The 22,367-nt window shown below is 45.6% G+C and overlaps 1 protein-coding gene across 1 annotated transcript; it reads right to left on the reverse strand.

The window, feature by feature from the left end:
- Positions 1-298: 298 nt before the first annotated feature.
- LOC137417264 (HEAT repeat-containing protein 1) lies at positions 299-15,978 on the reverse strand (the record flags this gene model as incomplete). Its single annotated transcript, XM_078769321.1, has 11 exons — positions 15,741-15,978; positions 15,258-15,379; positions 13,727-13,855; positions 13,139-13,378; positions 9,251-9,371; positions 7,020-7,231; positions 6,857-6,909; positions 6,546-6,669; positions 2,678-2,821; positions 1,317-1,621; positions 299-449 (listed from the first exon to the last, which is right to left on the reverse strand). Coding segments are annotated over exons 1-11 (1,785 nt in total), but the record flags the coding sequence as incomplete, so codon positions are not given.
- Between the last annotated feature and the right edge of the window lie 6,389 nt (positions 15,979-22,367).

Raw genomic sequence — 22,367 nt, forward strand, 5'->3', positions numbered from 1 at the left:
CATACGGACAGACAAACAGTTCTAGACGGCTTTGCCGAATGGGCTATGCCGTTAAAAAAAATATCTCACTATAAACTCTATTTAAATGCTATGCTAAACTATTAAATAAACTCACTGTGTATTCATAAAATCTAATATTAGGTTTAAGAAAATATTTATTTATTTTTTGTGTCATTTTATGTGATTAGTTTATTTCAGTGAATTAAGAAGAAAAAGTGCCAAATCTATAAATGTCTCACTAATCTTCATAAAGTGCTGAATCCACATGGCAGAAAACATACAGGAAGTTCAAACTAACCTGCATAACAATGTTCAAAAGATAGGGGCTCAGGAAACGTGGTAGGGCAGCAGAGATTCGCTGGAGGGCTGTGACCGCACTGAGCAGGTGAGCTTCTTGAGACGGTGACTCGGTCTGTACCCGAAGCGCACCCAACAATGCTGGTAACAGTCTGCGTGAGACAAGGAAGGAACAGCATTCTCCAACAGGTCAACTTGTACACTTTTGAGGTTCTCAGAATTAGGCCAAGTTTACATGGCGGAGATGTTCCTGCATCATTTCTTCAGCAGTTAATGCAAATTGATGGACCTTCCCTCTCACAGAGCAACATTGGCAACTACAAGGAATTTTAGATTGTAGCATCCATATAGGACAGCTAAGTGCTGAAAAATAACCAAAACTTTGACTACACAGAATCTTAGAATTTAAAATTATGAGATCAAAGATTATCTTGACCATAAAAGATTCTTATAAATAGCTTTTTTAATGTAACTACCTTGTACCAAATAACGGCTGAAAACACATGCAGGTGAATATCTCAAACAATAGACAGTGTACACCAATGGATTAAGAACACCTGCATTTTGGAAAGATATTCTGCTGCTTGTATTCTACAACCATCCACCACACACATTAAATAAATAAAAAATAACCACCTTTAGAGGCCATTTTTCCCCGCAAGCGGGGGTTGGCCTTTTTCGGGGACCGTGGTTGTTGTTGTTTTTTGGTCCCCTTTTTGAAGCAATGTTTTACGGCCGGATGCCCTTCCTGCCGCCAAACCTTTTTGTCGCCTTTTTACGACAAACAGGGAATTACCAGTGAACTTGTACTCAATTTGCCGACCTCGGAAGGATGACAGGCTGAGTCAACCCCCCTGGTGTTAATTCAGCGATCGACCAGGATTCGAACCCAGAATCCTAGGATCCTAAGCTGGCACCCTAGCCGCTAGCCCAACACCAGGATCCTAAGCATCCACCACACACATTGCCCTATCATAACCCTTTAATCCCAACACATGTATATACAACATTTGTCAGACCTTGGAAGATGTGGCACGGCATGTACTCCAAGCAAGCCGACGACTTCGGCGGCACACAGCAAGGCACCGGCCCCCACATTGCCATCAAGGTCTTCCTCGTCCAACAAGGTGAGCATTGCATTAATGACAGGTGCAAAGCCTTCCTTCTGTCCATGACCAACAGCACGGCACAGCAGTTTTAAAGCAAGAAGGGCAGTTTGCCGATTTAATGCCTGCTCCTGTCCAGATTCATCACCATCCATTGGCTTGGACGTGCCACACGCAATCAGCAGCAACTGTTCCAGAACACTCATCAGAAGCTCGGCCTAAAAGATTCGAAGCAAAAAGTTAGATGTTCAGCAATAAAAATTAAATTAAAGGTGTCAATTCATGCAGAATTATATATCTATTTATTCTAATAGAGCAAACGTATATGGTTCGCTATGTATGTATGTATGTATGTTTATATGCGATGAAAACGTCTTCTTCTTCTTCTTCAAATAAAATAACCACCCTCTTAATTAACCCTCTTAATTGCGTTAAGACTGCTGAGACCCCTCAGACCTTTGACAACCCTTTAATTCCCCCAAGACCCTTCAGACCACCAAGACCCCCAAAGACCCAACATACCCTGAAGACCCAACATACCCTGAAGACCCCGACCCCCAAAGACCCCAAAGACCCAAAACACCCCAAAGACCCAAAATACCCTTCAAGGCCCTGAGGCTCAAAAATACCCTGAATACCCAAAAGACCCCGAAGACCCAAAACACCCCGAAGACCCAAAACACCCCGAAGACCCAAAACACCCCGAAGACCCAAAACACCCTGAAGACCCAAAACACCCCGAAGACCCAAAACACTCCGAAGACCCTTAAAGACCAAGAAAAACCAAAAGACCCTTAAGACCCAAAAGCCCCTAAAGATCCCAAAGACCCTTAAGACCCAAAAGCCTCTGAAGACACCAAAGACGCAAAAGACCCTGAAGACCCAAAACACCTCAAAGACCCAAAATACCCTTAAAGGCCCAGAGGATCCAAAAGACCCTGAGGTCCCAAATGGTCCTGACGACCCAAAAGACACCAAAATGGTCAAAGATGCCTACCCCTCTGAAACGACGTGTGGTGAGGCACACGGAGCGCCCCGAGTCACGCTAGTTGATAGAATTAATTAATATGGTGCAATACCAACTTTGGCCACAAGTAAGCCAAAAGTATACAGTTGTAGAGCAAGATGACTTTTCCTGAAGGTTTGTGGCCGATAATTACGTCATGAAAAACAAAAATGTGGCCTCAGGTACAGCCAGTTTAATCATGTGTTATTTTTCATGAAAATGTCAATACAAACGGTCCAAGACACATTGACAAACAAAATGGCTTCACCTGATCGTCACTCCAGGGACCTTGACGGGTCTGCAATTTGATGCTCAGCAACTCGATGGCCTTTCGCCGTACCGCTGGGTGCTCATGAGACATTATGGCTCGCACAGCTGGGACAAACGAATTGATTGACAACAGCTGGTTCACCTGGCGGTACATAATGTCAGCTGGTTAGCAATTAATGCAAAGAAATCCAACAATGAAATGACTTGAAATCCCAATCAAAATATTTTTGTTTGCTACTTATCGAACCACTTCGTGCAGGTCTTTCCTAGAGAGCATTTTACGTGTAACGACTTGTGTGCTGCGGTTTGATAAGAACACGTTTACGGAAAAACAGAACAAACGGATACACAAGTTCAATTCATTGGAATTTCCTTTTATTTAAAAATTTGAGAAACAAGCAAAAAAGAAACAATGCTTGCAATGCAAAAACAATGCAAACAATGCAAAAAAGAAACAAAAATGCTTAAATAATGGATCAGCTTAATTTTGAAGCCCTATTATGTTTCCAAAGCTTAAGGCCTGTTACAATTCAGCAATCATTCTGTTAGTGGAACATCTTTTTAGAGTATACAGAAAAGTATTACTATCTTCTTCTTTCGTACGATCTTGTAATTATAATTGAAGATCTACTAATGAGCCATTTGATCGCAGCATCAGTGGCCCTGTGTAGTTCTGCAAAGGCCCCATTGAATCTCCTCTGCACACAGACCTGTACTACATGTAGGACTGTCTGATCTTGATGGCCACAGGTACACACGATGGGTGTTCCTCCATGTAGGGTTCACAGTTGGTTAAGACCACTCCATGGCATCTCTGTAGGTAAAAGCATGGGGTCTCCTTTGTGGGATTTTGAATTAATTAGCTGGCTATTTTGGACTGATGCCTTTCCCCATTGTTTCTGCCACAACTCCTTATCATTAGTATTGGCGACTGCAGTTCCCCTAATCTAGAAAGGCTTTCATGACTTCAATCGAAGTTTTGGACGATTCGGTAGCTTTTCGTAGATTGACAGATCAGCATTGGATTGTATCGAAAGGTGCACTCAGGATGTTAGTGCAAGTCTGCTAATGTCCAGTTGTGTGGTGTTAGTCAGCACACGGAGCCAAGGTATAGGGGTCGACTTCAGTGTGCCATATACTCATTGCATGGCAGAGTTCAGGATAGCATCAAGGTTCCTCGTGTAACTGCTCACAACACAGACAGGTGAACAGTACTCTGCAGTGGGATACACTAGAGCAAGTGTAGAAGTGCAAAGGCCGTGTGTGCCAGCTCCCCAGGTAGTGCCAGCGACCTTACGGAAGAGGTTCACTATCGTCTTCGTTTTCTCACAAACCCTTTGCAGATGTTCCCTGTATGTCAACCTGCAATCTGGAGCGATTCCAAGATATATCGGGTGTGGTTCATTCTGGACTGACTTACCACAGAAGGAGACATCTAGTTTGGCGTGAGCCAGGCGATTGCTCAGATGGAAGGCAATGACCAGTTTTTGATGGATCGGGGTGGAGTCTCCATTTGGTGAAATGCTCATCCACAACCCTGAACTCATTAGTAAGAACTCTGCTCACATCATCAGGATTTCACAATTGGTAGGCAAGAGCGGGATCATCAGCATAAGCAAACTTTCATGAAGTAGTCATGGGTAGGTCACTTGTACATACGGTATGTTGAAAAGCATCGGGGCTAATATTGATCCTTAGGGGAGACAATCATTCAGAGTTCTTGGTGTACTGGTCATATCCCCCAAGTAAGACTCTGGAATGACGGTTGCTAATCATAGATGCTAGTACTCGCATGGTTGCATGGCAGGGAAGGAACTTTGTTATCTTGAGAAGGAACCCATGTCTCCACCCACCTGTGTCATAAGCTGCTGACAGATCGATCAAGGCAACACGACTCTTGAAAGAGCATTGGCATCCAGTCTCAATGTACATTGTAAAAGCCAGGACCTGATCCACAGAGCTTCTCATTGGTTTGAATCATGCCTGTTCCATTGGGATGGAAGGCGCAACTAGCGAAGAGATACGGCTTAGCAGAAGACGCTCAAACAACTTGCATGATGTGCAGAGTAATGATATTGGTCGGTAGGTCGAAGGGTCATCTCGCAGCTTCCCTGGCTTGGGTATGGCAATAACCTTAGCATCTCTCCACATTGAAGGCATGGCACCAAACTGATGGATGCCAATAAAGAAGGAAGCACACCATGCTTTACCTGTAGCCCCTAGGTTCCTTAGGAATTCTGGATACGTATGCATCATCCAGCTGCTTTCCCAGACATTGTTGATTTTAGTGCCTCTTCTACTTCATGAAGGGTGTATGTATGGGGATGCCAAACAGAGGTAGTAGGTTGTGTGGCCAGGGGGGCAGAAAGTTCCTTATGTACCTTGGTCCTATGTTGCTTGGACGTGATGCCTTTGTAATTCTGGAGGAAATTTGATGCTACAGCATTCGCAGTGACTTGAGGTGGGCCATGTTGGAGTGGGCTCGTAGCACGAAGGTGGTGGAGAGGATTCCAAGCTTTCATGCTCGAATGGGTGAAATCTACACTGTACAGTTTCAATACATCTTTGAGGGTACGTAGAGTCAAGAGATGAGAGAAGTTGAGTAGTTTTGTCTGGGTTTCCAGTTGTCTCATACTCCTTCAAAAGGGCTTCATTTTTTGGAAGCCAGCATTAAGGGGTTAACACTTTTCTGTCACCGCGACGGATATTCGTGGCAGCAGATTTAAGGACTTAACAAAGGACTTTATAATTCTCAGGTATAGGATCAACAGAGGTGATCTTCTCATCTAATGCTGGGGCAAAACCTGGTCAATTGGATTTACGAAAGTTCCATCGAGGCATTGATGAGATGAGTGGCACTTCAATCCCAACATGGATGATGGCAGGGTGGTGTTTGATGTGAATGAAATGGCGGAGTATCTTACGAGATCCCATTAAGGGCTGCGATGACATCAGTTGATACAAAGCAGAGACCAGGGTTGTAATTCCATCTGCATGAGTGGAAGGAGCAGAGTTGTTTGGCACAGGAGGAAATGGTAATTTGCCGAAACCCAATCAGACAACTGTTCACCAGCAATGTTGTTGTCACTATCCCCATGAGTGGTAGTGACTATTAAAATCTCCATGGTGAATTCCAGGATGCTAACACAAGGGCAGGAGGTGGCCAAAAACTAACTATAGAAGGCAAGGAGTATTGCTATGACATCAGTGTTTGTTGAAATGCTTGCAATACCCACAGAAGGTTTTTGTCAGCCATTTTTATGTAAAGATTAAAAAGCATCCAATTAAAACTGAATCTCACCTATCCCTACTTTTAATGAGAGTTATAGAAACACTGCTTGGAGAAGGAAAACATAACACACTAGAACGGCACTTGGAAGAGCGCATACCTCCGCCACGCTGAACAGTTTACATTTTGGATCCCAGTCATGGGCCGGTTCTGGATCGGGACTTGAACCAAAATCTAATTAGCTTGTTCTTGTCCTTAACCAATACATCCACCAAGTTTTGTCATAACCCACCCAAAACGTTTTGAGACATCGTGCAATGCATCATTTTTGTCCCCATCTCTCAATGGTGAAAAATCACTTGTTAGATTTTAAAACTCTCATTTTATTCAGATCCAGATTTTAAAAATTCCAGTATCCAGATTCAGATCTTCAACAAAATCGAATCACTTTGTCCTTGTCACACACCCAACCTGTCCACCAGGTTTCACCAGAATGCGTCCATAACGTTTTGAGATATCGTGATCACAGACAGACAGACAAACACTCAGGAGTGAAAACATAACCTCCGTCCACCATGGGTAGCCGAGGTAACAATTGGTAATTACAATAAAAACAACCAAACGGGATCCACTTTACCTTTTCGAGAGTATTGCAAGCACGGTTTAACATGGCCTTCCAGAACTTGGCTGCCTGATTTTCATTGCACTGCTCAGAGTTTTGTGATGCCAGGTGGACAAAGTGCAGGCTCTCTTGTAAAAGGCTGCAAAAGAAAAAAACCGATAAACTCAAGCACTCGGCTCTAAAACTACAGAGTATGGCATCACATGCTGCCCGCTTACCAAAGCCATGCCGCTCAAATGAACAGCTTACTTTTTTCTTTTTCTTTTTTACATCAAAAGCCATGATCGAGCTTAGGGCTGTACAGGGAGTAATAGAAGAACATTTACTTTTGCTGAAGAGGCTGTAGATTAACTGTTTCAGCTTCACTGCATTGCGCCACCTTTGAAGAAACAGGAAGAGATCAAGAATGTGTGACAGACAAGGAGGAAACAAAAGACAGGAAACAAAAACAAAGAGCTAAGAGTAAAACAAGAATACGCTGCGACTCACCTTATGAAGAAATGCATGCGAGGCAAGAAGCTTTGGAAGGAAGGAGAACAGAGAGTACATAAACTGATGGAGTTGGCGTTGAGTGTGCGCTGCGACGTCGAACAAAGACGAAGCAGCTCGATTTCGGACAGCACCCGCCGAGATGGTTGATGATCTACTGTGGTTTTGAGATCTCTGCCTGGCTTGCCTTTGTGGAGTTGAAGGTTTCGTTTCTAACAAAGATTTTTTAAAAATAAGCACTTCAGTTGTATCCGAAATACAGTGCAATGTACAAAATGGTGAAAATGATTAAAAGGTGCGTGAATGTTGAAGAAGCTCATGTATGTACGTATCAGTCATGGGAAATTGCAAAAATGTGTCTGATCAAAGATAAAACCCTTATGTTTGATGGTTTTATTGAAATAATCATCATTAACATCACATACAGGTTCCGAAATGGGAGATGGTAAGTGAGATCAGCTAAGGCTGTACAGTCGTGACCAAAAATATTGGCACCCTTGCACTTTTTTCAAATAATGCACCATTTCCTCCAGGAAATTGTTGAAATTAAAAAATATTTTGGTATCCACATTTGTATTTCTTTGGTTTGCAGTGGAACAAAACAAAAACAGCTGAAAAATTACTAAATCTTAGCTTATTCCACACAGAAATCTTTAAAATGGCCCAGACAATATAATTAGCACCTTTTAAAAGTTGTAAGAAATAATTAGATTTCAAGCAGGTGATTCTCCTTTACTTTGGAATTGAACTCACCTGCGGTGAGTTGCAGATGCCTGCAATATAAAAATAACTCATTCAACCAGTTTGCATGGAGAAAAGGAGTCATTCTGCTGTTTTGTGTCACTGTGTGTACCGCAATGAGCATGGAGGAATGAAAGAAAACCAAAGAATTGTCTGAGGAGGTCAGACACAAGATTGTAGCCAAGCATGGACAATCTCAAGGCTGCGATTCCATCTTCAGAGACCTTGATGTTCCTGTGTCCACCGTACGCAATGTTACCAGGAAGTTTAAAGCCCAAGGCACTGTAGCCAACCTACTGGACGTGGCCGCAAGAGAAAACTTGATCGAAGATTGCAGCGAAGGATTGTTCGAATGGTGGAGAAAGCACCTCGATCAACTGCCAAACAGATTCAAGCTGACCTTCAGATACAAGGTACGACAGTTTCAACTCGCACCATCCGTCACCAACTCAATGAAAGGGGGTTTTATGGTAGGAGACCCAGGAGGACACCACTGCTGAAAAAACCCGACTGGAGTTTTCCAAAACACATCTGTCAACAGAAAATTCTCCCAGACTGATTTTGGCTTGTTCAGGTGAGACCAAATTAGAGCTTTTTGGTAAAGCACATCATCTCTATGTTTCCAGAAAACAAAATGAAGCCTTCAAAGAAAAGAACACCTTCCCTACAGTCAAACATGGAGGAGGTTCAGTGATGTTTTGGGGTTGCTATGCTGCCTCTGGCACAGGGTGCCTTCATTATGTGCATGGCATCATGAAATCAGGAGATTACAAAGGCATTTTGGAGCGCAATGTTCAATCTAGTGTCTGAAAGGTGGGTCTCCGTTGAAGGTCATGGGTCTTGCAGCAGGACAATGACCCCAAACACAATTCAAAAAGCACCCAGGAATGGTCCAAGACAAAACGCTGGGCTGTTCTGAAGTGGCTAGCAATGAGTCCAGATCTAAATCCCATTGAACACCTGTGGGGAGATCTGAAAACAGCAGTTGGGAGAAGGCACCCTTCAAATTTGGGAGAACTGGAGCAGTATGCACAAGAAGAGTGGGCCAAACTGCCAGTAGAGAGGTGTGGGAAGCTCATTCATGGGTGTAGAAAGCTCATTCATGGCTATAGGAAGCGCTTGACTGCAGTTATTTTGTCCAAAGGGTGCCAATATTTTTGGCCACGACTGTAAACTCATAATTAAAGGAAGGTGAGCTTTCCGTAAATGTTGTATATTTTGTACATCATTTTGAATATATTTGCATCAAATATAAATTGATGTCTAAATATATATTTTATGACAACGTGGGCCACGGGATTGAAATAATATACCAGGAGCACGATGCAGAAGCAAGCAACGTGAAAAACAAGGAATATCTTTATCATGATGTGAAAAACAAGGAATATTTATACCATGCTGTGAAAAACAAGGAATATCATCACCACAATGTGTAAAACAAGGAATATCTTTACCACCATGTGAAAATAAGCTCCAAAGTGCATACTCACCGCTAAATGGTGAAGAGGCAAGGTATTGTAAAAGTTTAGCTGCAGTGAAAAACTGGATTTGAGCTTCAAACTCGCCACACAGCGAAACAGCAAATTCCATCTTTCCTTCCACTTCCCACTCCTGTGAGAATAAGCACAAACAGTACACTACATTAAAGCAAGAGAGCTAATCGACATCACAATTTGGATCACATACATTTATCGTATTTCCAGTCGTGTATGTGTGTGTATGTGCATGTGTGTATATGTGAGTGATGAAATATGAAGAAGAAGATTCGGTTGTGAGATGATACTTGAGGAGTTGATATATAATGGAATGAAGTAGGAGGTGGGGTTTTGCTGCCTTTCTGTATTCCGTGAGCGGACACTTGAGTAAGGTAATATGGGAATGTCAATTGTCACTTGCTTGCTTTTTGATGAGTTGGGAATGCAATTTCGTTCTTTGTTTGTAGTTCTAATGATATTCTTTTATTTTGTGTTATAGGCTAAGTGAAGATAGATTTCAATAAAGCCTTGTATCTGGGAAAGAGGTCTCGAATTAATTGTTGCGTTGCGTTGCGTATATTGATGTAATTGGTCGGAGGGGAGATACGGCCTGACTCTGCTCGGCTGAAACCTTTGCTCGATATGGGCCCTCCGGTTAACCGCACTGCGTTGCGCAGAGCCATGGGTTTGTTTGCTCATTTTTCTAAGTGGGTCCCACGATTTTCAGAGAAGATCAGACCACTGGTAGAATGTAAAATATTTCCACAACCCTTGGCCGCGGAGGCTGCCTTGGCCGCGGAGGCTGCCTTTCAACAACTGAAAGACGACATAGCGAGTGCTGTTGTGACCTCGATTGACGAGACTGTTCCTTTCATGGTTGAGACAGACGCTCAATCAAGCTGGAAGGCCAGTCGCTTTCTTTTCTTGGACTCCGACAGTGAAAAGCAACATTCTGCCATCGAAAAGGAAGCTTATGCAATTGTAGAAGCGGTCAAAAGGTGGTGCGATTTCCTTCAAGGCAAGCATTTTCAGTTGATTACGGACAAACAGTCCATCAAATTTATGTTTGACGGCCGGCATCCGCAGATGATCAAGAATGAGAAGATCGCTCACTGGCGCATTGAACTAGCCAAATTCAGCTTTGACATTGTGTATAGACCGGGACGAGATAATCTGGCTGCTGATGCTCTATCTCGACCTGTCTGTTCTGGGAAGACCACCGGCGAGTTGCGTGTTATTCACGAATTGCTTTGCCACCCAGGGGTCACGCGGTTGGCCCACATTGTGCGGAGTAGGAATCTGCCCTTTTCTATCGATGAAGTACGTCATCGTTGTAAGACGTGCTCTGTGTGTGCAGAGGTTTCACCGAGTTTTTATAGACCACCTATGGGAACTCTGATTCATGCCGGAAGGCCTTGGGAGCGTTTGAACGTGGATTTCAAAGGTCCGTTGCTGGCTACAGGGACGCACCGATACATCCTTACAGTTGTCGACGAGTACTCCCGCTTTCCGTTCGCCTTCCCGTGTGTGGACATGTCATCCGCGACGGTTATTGAATGTCTCCGGAAATTGTTTTTACTGTCCGGGTATCCCGCTTTTGTTAAATTGGATAGGGGTACAGCCTTTTTGTCTCGGGAGATTAAGCAGTTTCTTCAGGATCGAGGTGTAGCCTCTAGCCATACCATGGCGTACAACCCCCGAGATAATGATCTGGTGGAGCGATACAATGGCATCATTTGGCGAGCCGTGACAATGAGTTTGAAAATGCGCGGTTTGCCTCAGCAGCTGTGGGAGCACGTATTGCCTGAGGCGCTGCACGCCATCCATTCCCTCCTTTGTACCGCCACAAATGAAATGCCGCACAAGCGCTTGTTTCAATTCCAGCGACGTAGTGCTAGTGGGCAAGCGCTACCCACTTGGTTGACAGAGCCCGGTCCAGCTCTACTGAGACGAGCGGTCAGACAAAGTAAATATGAGCTGTTGGTAGATCGCGTGGAAATCCTGGAAGCAAATCCAGAATACGCACACGTTAGGTTAGGTTGCCTGACGGACACGAGACGACTGTATCAGTCCGACATCTCGCGCCCTGCAGAGAAAGGAATCAGCGAGCTGACTAGGACGACAAGGTTGACGGGATCTCGGATTTCCCCGTCAGAATAGAGTCGCGGAATGGTTCGGTCGGTGATGTGATTAAGGTAATGCCAAGGTTCCTGAGATTACGGTCCCGTGGGTGTCAGGAAGCCCTCAAAGAAAGCGGTCCGATGAGGGTGACCCTCCTTTTGCGAGTTTTAGGGACCCGGGGACTGAAGGGGTTTATCGTACCAGTTCTGGTAGATTGTGCCAGCCGCCCACTCGTTTTGGTTGGTAGGTATCTGCACTCTGTTACGTTGTTTCTTTGTTTATTTGCTATTTGCTTGCTAGCTTGTTTTTTAATGGAGGGAGAATGTGATGGAATATGAAGATGAAGATTCGGTTGTGGGATGATACTTGAGGAGTCGATATATAATGGAATGAAGTAGGAAGGAGGTGGGGTTTTGCTGCATTTCTGTATTCTGTTAGCAGACACTTGAGTAAGGTAAGATGGGAATCTTAATTGTTGCTTGCTTATAGGTGAGTTGGGAATGCAATTTCATTCTTTCTTTGTAGTTCTAATTATATTCTTTTATTTTGTGTTATCGGGTAAGTGGAGATAGATTTCAATAACGCCTCGTATCTGGGAAAGAGGTCTTGACTTAATTTTACAACAGTGTGGCGTGGCGTTGCGCTGCGTAAATATCGATGTAATTGGTCTTCCTATATTTGTGGTACTTTCATATTTTCAATGGTCAAAAGCTCATAGAGCTTGTACATAAATCATATGCGTGGCAAAAATAGAAATGGTGAAATCGGTGCATATTTAAAACTACAAGGGCATTAGTAAACAATGGACAAATCAACATATGGGATTTGAACCTGAGATCCTTATATCAATGACGAGCCTTGAGTTCAAATGGGAACATAAAACAGGCCAGCCCAAAGGAGAACAATAACATTTGAATGAAAGCTAAACCCATTCGACGTCAGCAGACATTATACCGATTGACACCCCATATGATCACATGGGGACTCATATTTTACACGAAGAAAACAAAATCTGACAAAAAGCCCATTTTAGGTGGAAAGTTTTCACCAATTAATCATACGTCTCGATTAAAAACAAAATAAAAAGAGAAAACATCTCAAAATGCATAGTCCGTCCACGTGCGTTTTGTACTCAAACTAAAGACGAAAACGAGAGTCAAATGTTTTCAAACATTTTATTCATTCTCCATATTCCCAGAATAAAGGTTTGTTAACAATTGGATGACAAAGCTCAAATGGTAAAAAATGTTGTGGCCTGGAAACATACACTGAAGCTCAATGGTAAATAGAGAAACAAGGAAGTGGTTTTAAAAAAGCGCCGTCTCGTGCTTGATGCGCTGCTAATAAGGCTATTTATAATCACGACGACTTTGCCCTTTCACATTTTGACCCAATTTTTAATTATTTTCTCCAAATTTTCATAATAAAGATTTGTTGAAAATTTGATGACAAAAGCTCAAATGGTAAAAACAGTTATGAGACAGACAGAAAGGGGAGACAGAAGCGATTGCAAATCCCCATCTCCAGCTCCACACGGGGACTGACTGAATATTCCTGACCAATTAAGCCGATTAAGTAAATAATATTCCCTAACGGATACATTTCAGAGACCATACACTGTTATATGACCATACACCATACATAACCAGCAAATATCATTTGAAGTGAATGTGTCGATGGATGTGCCTTCAAATGTGTGAGAATCGTACGAGTTCATTAAAAACATCTTGTCCACAATTCAGAACTTTATGTGAGAGATTAATTTACAATGAGGTCATGTACCTTATCCACGTCATGCTGGTCAGCAGCATGGAGCGTCTGGCCCTCGAATAGCAGGCTTATCATGGCCCACAGGTAAGCCTTTGGCCCAGCAGCTTCCAGAAGTTGCTTTATAACAGGCAGGCGACGGTGAGCAGGAATGTGTGGTACTGCGTCGGTAAAAACACGAAGAATGCGACATACGCTGATGTCAACCACCAAGTCAGACTCTCCAGTGATGCTGTCGTCTTCATGGTGACAAGCCTAGGGTGGAGAAAAAAATTCACACCATTGGTTGAAAAATAAAAAAATAAAAAATAAAGGAAAGTGAAAAAGAAATAAAAGTAGAAAGGGGTGTAGTTGAAGGTGGAAAGGGAGAGGGGTGTAGTTGAAGGTGGAAAGGGAGAGGGGTGTAGTTGAAGGTGGAAAGGGAGAGGGGTGTGGTTGAAGGTGGAAGGGTGGGGGTGAGGTTGTTTCACATTCAATTTCAAGCAATTATCATAATTGTGCATCTCATATTTTCAAAAGATTATGTGGAGAAGGGATAAAAATAATTGGGTCAATAAATAAAAGAGTAGATATAATTCTGATCATAAACAAACAGATACTTACGTCAATGAGAATAGGAACCAAGGTATTGATGGTTTTTGACACAACCTGGAAACTGAAAGCATCATCCAAGCGAAGCACACTTGACCCCACAAATGTGAAGATCGGCATTATGTTGTGCAAAACTTTCTCCTGATGGACAACAGCAAATGGAGGGTACAAAGAAAGCTCGCAGTACAAATCATACCAGAACTCACCAAAAATAAGAAATGACCAGTTATAATATTTACCTAAACCTCGATCTTAGGTGCTCTAGACGAATGGAGGTTCAGGGCTACCAAAGAAGTTCCACGGAAAGGATTACACAGAGTGTTTTGCCTTCCCAACTGGTAGTCAGGGGAGGAATTTATCATTTGTCCAGGGTACCGGCAATAGGTCGCCTACTCTTTGCAAAAGACACCAAAGAATCTTTAATGTCCACCAACTAACACCAGCAGACTAGAAACCAAGTTTAACGTTCATCAGCGAAAACACCAATCTAAAAGTTTATAAGATCAGTAGTCGAACCCAGACTAGTCAGTGGACCCTAGTCAGTGGACCTCCCCAGACCTCAATTGGTATCACAGAGGACTCTGCTCAAAGTCTGCTTCCAAATCTCATGCACTCAACCCACCCTCTGTCCCCATTGTACCACACCTGCATCCACTATCAAACTGACTTTGTGTCTCCAGCCCAAAAAAATCCTCAACCCTGCTTTGCTTATGGACCCATACGGCATCAGTGGCCGAATTCACAATTTTTGCTGTTGTTTCTCCTCTGTACGTGCTCTTCTGCCTGTATCTCTTTTGGTCATCTCCCATAGACATGATTTCAGGGTTACCCCAATCCAGCCACTCTGGAAGAATCATCAAACTAACCCACCCACCCCTTTCCATGGTCAAACACTAAGAGCGCATCCGTCTTAATCAATCGCTCTTTAAAAATAGAGATATAAAGATCCCACAAGATATTAATTTTGAAAGCTAGCTCTTTAACTCCAGCTGAGGATAAATTCCCCACTCAATAATACCACCAATGGCTTTGGACAAAACAAGTAAATGTTAAAGGATTTCACATTTTAATAAAATAATACCCAGAAACCTATTATCAGTCAGGTGGCGATATGTATAGAAACACCCGCTCCCTTTGGCAGCAGCCTGGAAGTTGGAGGGTGGGGTGGATAGTGTGGGAGGTGGGGCAAATAAATTTTGGCATGGCTAATATAATAATTCGCTCTGTCTGCAGCAGGGGTCAGTCGTAAGTAGTCTCTGCAAAGTGAGGTAGCGGAGGGGGTTGTGCACATGACCTGACCCTGGCTACGAGGATCACGTATGCAAAATTTTGTGGAGATCGGTCCAGCCCTTGTTTTGTCTTTGATTTTCAGTCTCACACACACACACACACACACACACACACACACACACACACACACACACACACACACACACACACACACACACACACACACACAAACACACACAAACACACACAAACCAAAGGGCAATATAACTGACTGATAAAGCATCAATTTAAGCATTTGGTCAGGTGAACGCACCGGGAAGAGTGAGGCAGCTGTAGAGAGAAGTAGCAGCGCGTAGTGATACGTCTGTGGCACGTGCGACGTTCGCACACACTGAACCACCAACTCCACATTGAAACGATCTTCACACATCTCACCTGCATATGGTGCAGGGTGTCAGGCAAACAAACCCCCCCCCCCCCCCCCCCAAAAAAAACCCTTATAATTATTTTTGTCTTCAATCTGGCTGCCACAATATAATGGTTACTCATTCAATGTTACTCAATGTCAGGTCTTAGAATTTTTTTTATTTTTTTTTATTCAATGATACATAATTCATATTAAATAAACAGGAGATTTAACATGGATTTTTCCTCATAATTTCCTGATAAATAAATTACAACTTCAGTTTTGTCTAACACTCCAGCCACATTGGCAAATGGAAGCCACCGTTGCCCTCGAGGCAAACATCACTGCACCACAAAACTAGTTCTCGACAAGACACTTCTGAAGCGGCACCTGGTTTAAGTCTGGAACAGATGTTCTGAAGGCAAGCGAGCACCAGCTGCTTAGGATACTCCAAATCTTCTGTTTCAACATCTTTTGACTCAAGGCAACTGTCAAGACGTGCAAAGCACAACATTAACATCCCTCGTTGACATGACAGATAAATAAAAGCAATGAGACAATAAATGAAAATCATTCACATGTACTGTACTTCATTTGGATTCTTATTTTTGAGGGACACCTGTTCCCTACACCTTCAACTCTCCAAAAAAAAAATCCAACTTTATATTTGATGAGAACTTTTCAAGAGCTGAACCAACATCAAAAAAAAATTTCAGAAACTGCTGATTCAAGAGGGAATTACAGTTAAGCAAGAAGGAGAATCGCATTGCAATCCACATCCCCTACTGGTTCCAATGAATGTTCTTGTTCCAAGCATTCAGCAATTGTGAGCCATCCTTATTATTTTTATGGGCCACGGACGTATAAGCGATCAGACGTTGTTCGGACGGACGTAAAGCGACGCATGACTGTAATATATATATATATATATATATATATATATATATATATATATATATATATATATATACATATATATATTGTTGCGGATATGGGATTTGGCCTCCATATCCGCTTGTAAATATTCCCCTATTTCCCCAATACTCCCCAACTATCCCCAATCCCCCATTCCCTAGTCCCATTGTCTGTAAACAACACTCTGTAGAACCGACCTTCCCCTTTTTCCCCCATTAAATGTCGTGCCCAGGTCCACCGCATCTCACGTAGACAACTTTCGGACATCTTGCTAGTTATTCTTAGTCTATGTCAGTTAAGGACTCGTTTCCATTAATTCTGACTCTTCGTTGCACCAGAATGTGATTGTATGGCACCAGTAGTGAGTTTAGGACCTCCCCATACCTCCTCCCATCTTCCTCATGAAACCACAACAACAACAACAACTACAACAACAGCGCGCGGGGAGTGTGCGTCCTCACTCCGGCTCGGTTAGCCGCCATTGCCCATGTGCTCCAGGTTACCTCCAGGTTACGGGGTTACCACGAAGGGGCTGGCTGTCAGCTCCTCGTCAAGGGTGGAGCCCGGTAACCCCCCCCCCCCCCCGCACCCAATAAGAAGCGGCGGGCCGATTCCATCTGGGGCGGAGCTAACGAGCCGAGGGCGTGTCACTCCCCGCCGGATATACGCAGCCACTTACCGGACGTGACGTGAGATGCGCCCCCAGCTTGGAGAAAGAACGTCACCTTCTAGCGCTGAGAGAGACCTCCCGCATCTCTGGACCGGACCGGGTCGATTCTGCCCCTGAGCCAAGGTGCACCTTGAGCCTCGACTACCTGCCCTTCCTTGCCATCAATCCCGGTGTGAGTCAGTCTTGTCCCGTTTATCTGTCGTCTGTCGGGGCTACTATAAGACCGTATTTAAGTGCCTACCTTCCTATGCTGTCTCTCTCGTCCTTGTAATCTAACGTTCCGAAATATTATAACCTCCTCCGGAGGTCTTGAGAACTGTACCCCTGGTGTCGTGTCATTTTAACCCAGCCGTTGTGTCCTTTCCTCAATTGATTTAGCGTAGCGCGACTCGGCCAACGTTCGAGTATAATCGGGTAAACTGTGCAGACGCGGTCATACCAAACCGCTCGGTAAACCAACATCCACAACCGCGTCTGTAACATTTGGTGTCGAGGAGTTGGATTCGGACCTGGGACTAAATTAAGTTAGGCCCAAATTTTGGAACACCAATTGTACCATTAGGGTAACATTTTGGTGTCGGGAAGTGGAATTCGATCCAGAGCGCGTTTCACGTGCTCGAAATTATAACGGCGAAATTTGATTTTGTTTTACGAAAATAAAAACCCGAATTTTGAAAGTCGCGCTATGGCAGACCAAGACGGCTGGGTTCCGGTAGAGGAGAGTGAGGCAGGGTCGATCCAGGACCAAATTGAGGGACATGAGGAGAGCGAAGCAGTGAGGGTAGCAGACGCACGAAATGGCGCCTCGCACATGGCCACGGCGACCACGCCCGCGACCGTGGTAGCGCCGCTGGTGGATTCGAACCTTTTCCTCCTGCAAATGAGGGCCCTTATGGAACAAATGGGTGAGCGATTGGAGGGCCAAATGGGGGTAATGGGGAACCGGATGGATGCTCAGGGTGAGCGATTGGAGGGCCAAATGGGGGTAATGGGGAACCGGATGGATGCTCAGGGTGAGCGATTGGAGGGCCAAATGGGGGAAATGAGGGACGAAGCGAGGGGTACTGGTGAGGGGTTAGACAAGAAATTTGGGAAGTTAGACAATAATTTTGAGGAGTTAGACAAGAAATTTGGGAAGTTAGACAATAATTTTGAGGGGTTAGACAACGGGATAAAAGAGGTGAGAAATGGGTTAATGGGGGTAGAAAACAGAATGGCCGCTCAAGAGAATCAAATGGAAGGGATGAAAAAGGGGTTAGAGGGGTTAGAAAACAGTATGGAAGGCAAATTGAGGGACATGAGGGACCAAGCGGAAAGGGAAGTTAACCAAATGGGGCAGCAGATAGAGGGGGTCAGAATGGGGGTAGAAACCAAACTGGATGCTCACAGGGAGGAAATGGAGCAGATGAGGGTGGCATCTGGGCAGGAGATGCAAGTGATGGGAGAGGAGATCAGAAGAGGTGTGAGTGAGGAGGTCGGAGGAGTGCGCGAGGAGGTGAGGCACTGTAAGGAGCACATGGAGAAGGAGGTGAGAAAGGGGACTGTAAAATTGCAAGAGGGCATAGAGGACCTGACGCAGGAAGTAGAACAACTGACAGAGGGACAAAAAGAACTAACGGACCAGGTAAAGAAGAACACAGCGGTAATAGGAGGGTTAAAAGCGACACAAAATGACCTAAAAAATGACTTGATAGCGACGAAGAGGGAATGTCAGATGGTACGTGAGGGACTGACAACGAGGTTGGACGAGGTGATAGAGGTAATGGAGACGAAGGACCGGCAGGTGAGGACGCACATGGAAACGGTCAAGGTAGCCTTGGAGGACGAGCTTGAGGAGACGTACCGGGGAATAAAAGAGGTGAAGCAGAAATTAGAAGAAGTGGAAGAAGGGGTGAGCGAAATTAAGAAGCGACGGAGAGGGGATAAGAAAGAGATAAAAGAGGAGATAAAAGAATTGGTCCAAAGTCTGTGTTTGGATCGTGATGATGTGCTCATTAACCGGATGAGGGATTCGCAGGTGATGGAGGAGAAGCGAAGAGGAAGAGGACCCGGTGTAAGTGGTGACCAATATGGTCGTGCGTATGATGCGCCAGGGGATTTAAGAAGCTTGGGGGTCGAGATGGACCCGGGTGTTCGTGAGAGGCCGTGGGTGAAGTGTGCGACAGGTCTGGTGTGCGAAAAAGGAGGTGTGCGAGAAAGTCCGACTCTGGGGTGTGTGAGGAAAAAGTGCGTGCCAAGGAGTGAGGGTGCTGGCGAGAGTGAGTCGGTCGTAGCGCGTGTGCGAGGGAGCACATGGAAGCGCGGTGTGGTAAGTGTTACAGAGGGTGTGACGGGAGAGTGTGCGCAGGAGTGTGCACGAGAACGGTGTGTGACGGACAGGTGCATGGGGAAAGAGTGCGCTGTCAAAGGCAAGGAAGAATGCACGCCTGTGGTGAGTGTTACAGAGGGTGTGACGGGAGAGTGTGCGCAAGAGTGTGCGCGAGAAAGGTGTGTAACGGACAGGTGCATGAGGAAAGAGTGCGCTGTCGGGAGTAAGGGTGAGTGCGTTGTCAAGAGTGGTGGTGAGAGTAGTGAGAGTGACAAGGAGCGTGAGTTGGTTGTGACAGGTGAGCGAGGATGTACACCTGGGATGGTAGGATGCACACCTGGAATGGTAGAGCGTGAGTGGGAATGCACGCTGGAATTGGTAGTGAGGCACGTGGTTGGGTGTGCGAGTGAGAGCACACCTGTGATGGTCACAGAGGAGGTGACCGAGGAGGGGGCGCGAAGAGGTGTGTTGGTGAGGTGTGCGACCAACGAATGTGTGCCAAAGTGTTCGGTGGTCAGGTGTGTGACCAAGTCTGTGAGTGGAATGAGAGTACCTGGATGTGTAAGGAAAGGTACGAGGAGCATGGGAACGGCTGGATGTGTGAGCAAGGAACGGGCTGCGGGGTGTAAGCATGCAGGTGAAGCATCGACGTTAAACGGAGCAGCGGTTAGAACGACTTATAGCCGAATCGGGCCCTCGGTGCGTGCCGGGCCTCGCGTGGAACGGCCGCGTCCAGGCTCCACTAGGTGGAGCGGGCAGCTGGATAGGAAGGGTCGTCATGGCGACCACGTTTTGGTGAGACGTGCCGGCAGGTCGAGAGCGGGACATTGGATGGCTCCGTGCCGAGATGGTGCGTGGGATCTCGGCACGGGTAAGCCCCCGTCCCTGCACCGAATGCCGGACGCATCCAGCCGCTGGCACGGAACAACCCGCATTCATTGCTCGGCTTTACGAAGCCGGGCTTTGGACAGGAATTGGCGCACCGAGAGGCATTAGTAAGTAGACTGTAATGACGAGGATAGTGTTTTGGCCCCGAAATTAGAGAAAAACAAAATTTGATGATTGGCAAAGGATGGGCAGTAATGATTGGCAGATGATGAGTAGTGATTGGCAAATTTTTGATTTGTTGAAATTTGATGTGCGAAATTGGTAGTGAGCGAAGGGCCCAGTGGGTAAGGGTGGCATCCCTGCCACCCTTCCCATGTGGGGCAAATGCGCAATAGCTTATGGGGTGTATGGCAGTGAAAACTAGCCCGGGTGGGTTAGGATATTGATAGGGCCCTAGAAGATGACATTAGGTAACGTTAAGTTTAGTTAGTGACCGATACCTGTAGTGGGGACGCAGGTAGTTTAGTGTGGTTGATAATGACGTGGGAGCGCAATAGTTTAAAGGGACGACTGGGAAGCGCAAGTTTCAGAGGGGAGTAGTTAGCTGAGATGATGCCGTGTGTTTGTGATTGCACAGGTGTGCAACTGGACAGGTGTGTGGAGCAGTGTATGAGTAGTGAGTGTTGTGGATCAGCGCGAATGCGCTTGGGGAGAGAAGGGTGCAGGTGGCACCAGGTGTGAGAGCACAGGTGTGTGGAATATATGGAGCAGAGAATGAGTGGTGTGGAGAGAGTTGGAGTAAGTGGTACGGAGTGGTGTGCATGGTGCGAAGGTGTGAATGGGGGAAGAGTGGACCCCCATCACGGATACCCGGGGCGGGTAGTGTAAGTGTTAGGTAGAGGGTATAGGTAAATTGTGGTTGGATATTGGCATTTGTGGTGCGGGTGACAGAATGGTATTGCGGATGGGTGCATTAGTGTTGTGGAAATGGCTGGGCGTGTAGCCTGTTAGTGTGTGTAGTTGGTTGGGCACTCCACCACTGTGAGGATGTCGGCCAGGTGAGGCCGCAGGTGGGCTCTGGGAGCCGTTAGTGTCAGTGGGGCCCGAGGATCCGGAGGACGGACCCGGGTAGCCCAGTGCCAGAGAGGGCACCGAGTGGGGAGAGCGCCAGAGGGCCTTCCCCAGGTAGTTAGGTTAGGGTAAGGAGCAGGTAAGCTCGGAGGCAACTGCAGTGGTGGAGGTGTGCAGGTGGGTAGACCCGCTGGGAGAGGTACACGCCACAGCCCAGAAATTGTGCGAGGGCACCGGGAGATGAATCGGGGGAGTGAGACCCCAAATTGAAAAGCACCACAGTTTGGTCAATGGGAATTGGTTTTTAGAACCCATAGTGTAAGTTGGCCAATGGATTGGCAGGGAAAGACCCCGGGTAATGTAAAGTTGTTAAAGTCATTTAGGAAATAGTTAGCATTGATGAACCTGTCGCACCATACGCAGCCACTTACCTGTGGTGATGATGACTCCACACCTGTGTTTTCTTTGTTTTGTGTTGCAGGAAGTAAGGATTGCTGTTGGATTTGTGAGACGCATCACGACGTGGATGAGACATTGGGGTGATTCCATCTCTCCCTCCTTAGGAGGGACTGATGATGAATTGGTGATGGCAAATTTTGATGTTGAGTTGGAGATGGCAAATTGTGATGAGAGTTGGAAATGGCAAATTTGATTGGTTAGGAGGGAGAGAAGACGAATTTGGTTTATGGGAGGAACGGGGAAGACAGTAGGGACGTTTGTTGATTTGTAAAGTAGATGTTTATGGGTAGTGTTGTGTTTTGTGGATACAGTAAGGGGTAAGGGAGGGGCAATGTAGGTTACCTGGTGGGGGGGGGCGTACGGTAGGAACGTACCTGTCTCACCTGGTTCCCATGTGCCCCTAGTGTGCATTACCTAATGTTGCGTGCACTTTTGCGCCCTTACCACCTTACTCACTTGTCTTCTTCTTTTGTCTCCCACCTCCGAGGATCTGGCTTTGGGGCAGAGAGAGGGGAGAGAGAGGTGCTGGCTCCGCAGTTGTGGGCCTGCACTTTCGCTGCTTGCTGCCTGGATCGATACACCATATGGACCGCAATGTTTGTGGCCGCCCACCATGGGCCGCAGTTCTTTTGCGGCCAAGCACCACCCATTGATGGACCTATGGGTCAACGTGGCACCTATGCCATACAGGTGAACCACTAATAGTTGGCCCCCTGACGGCCACAATAAAGAAATGGACGCGGTTGGCGCCTTTCTTTATTTTTGA

Source organism: Myxine glutinosa, unplaced genomic scaffold (genome assembly GCF_964187855.1).
Source record: "Myxine glutinosa unplaced genomic scaffold, kmMyxGlut1.1 SCAFFOLD_2064, whole genome shotgun sequence".
Taxonomy (NCBI): domain Eukaryota; kingdom Metazoa; phylum Chordata; class Myxini; order Myxiniformes; family Myxinidae; genus Myxine; species Myxine glutinosa.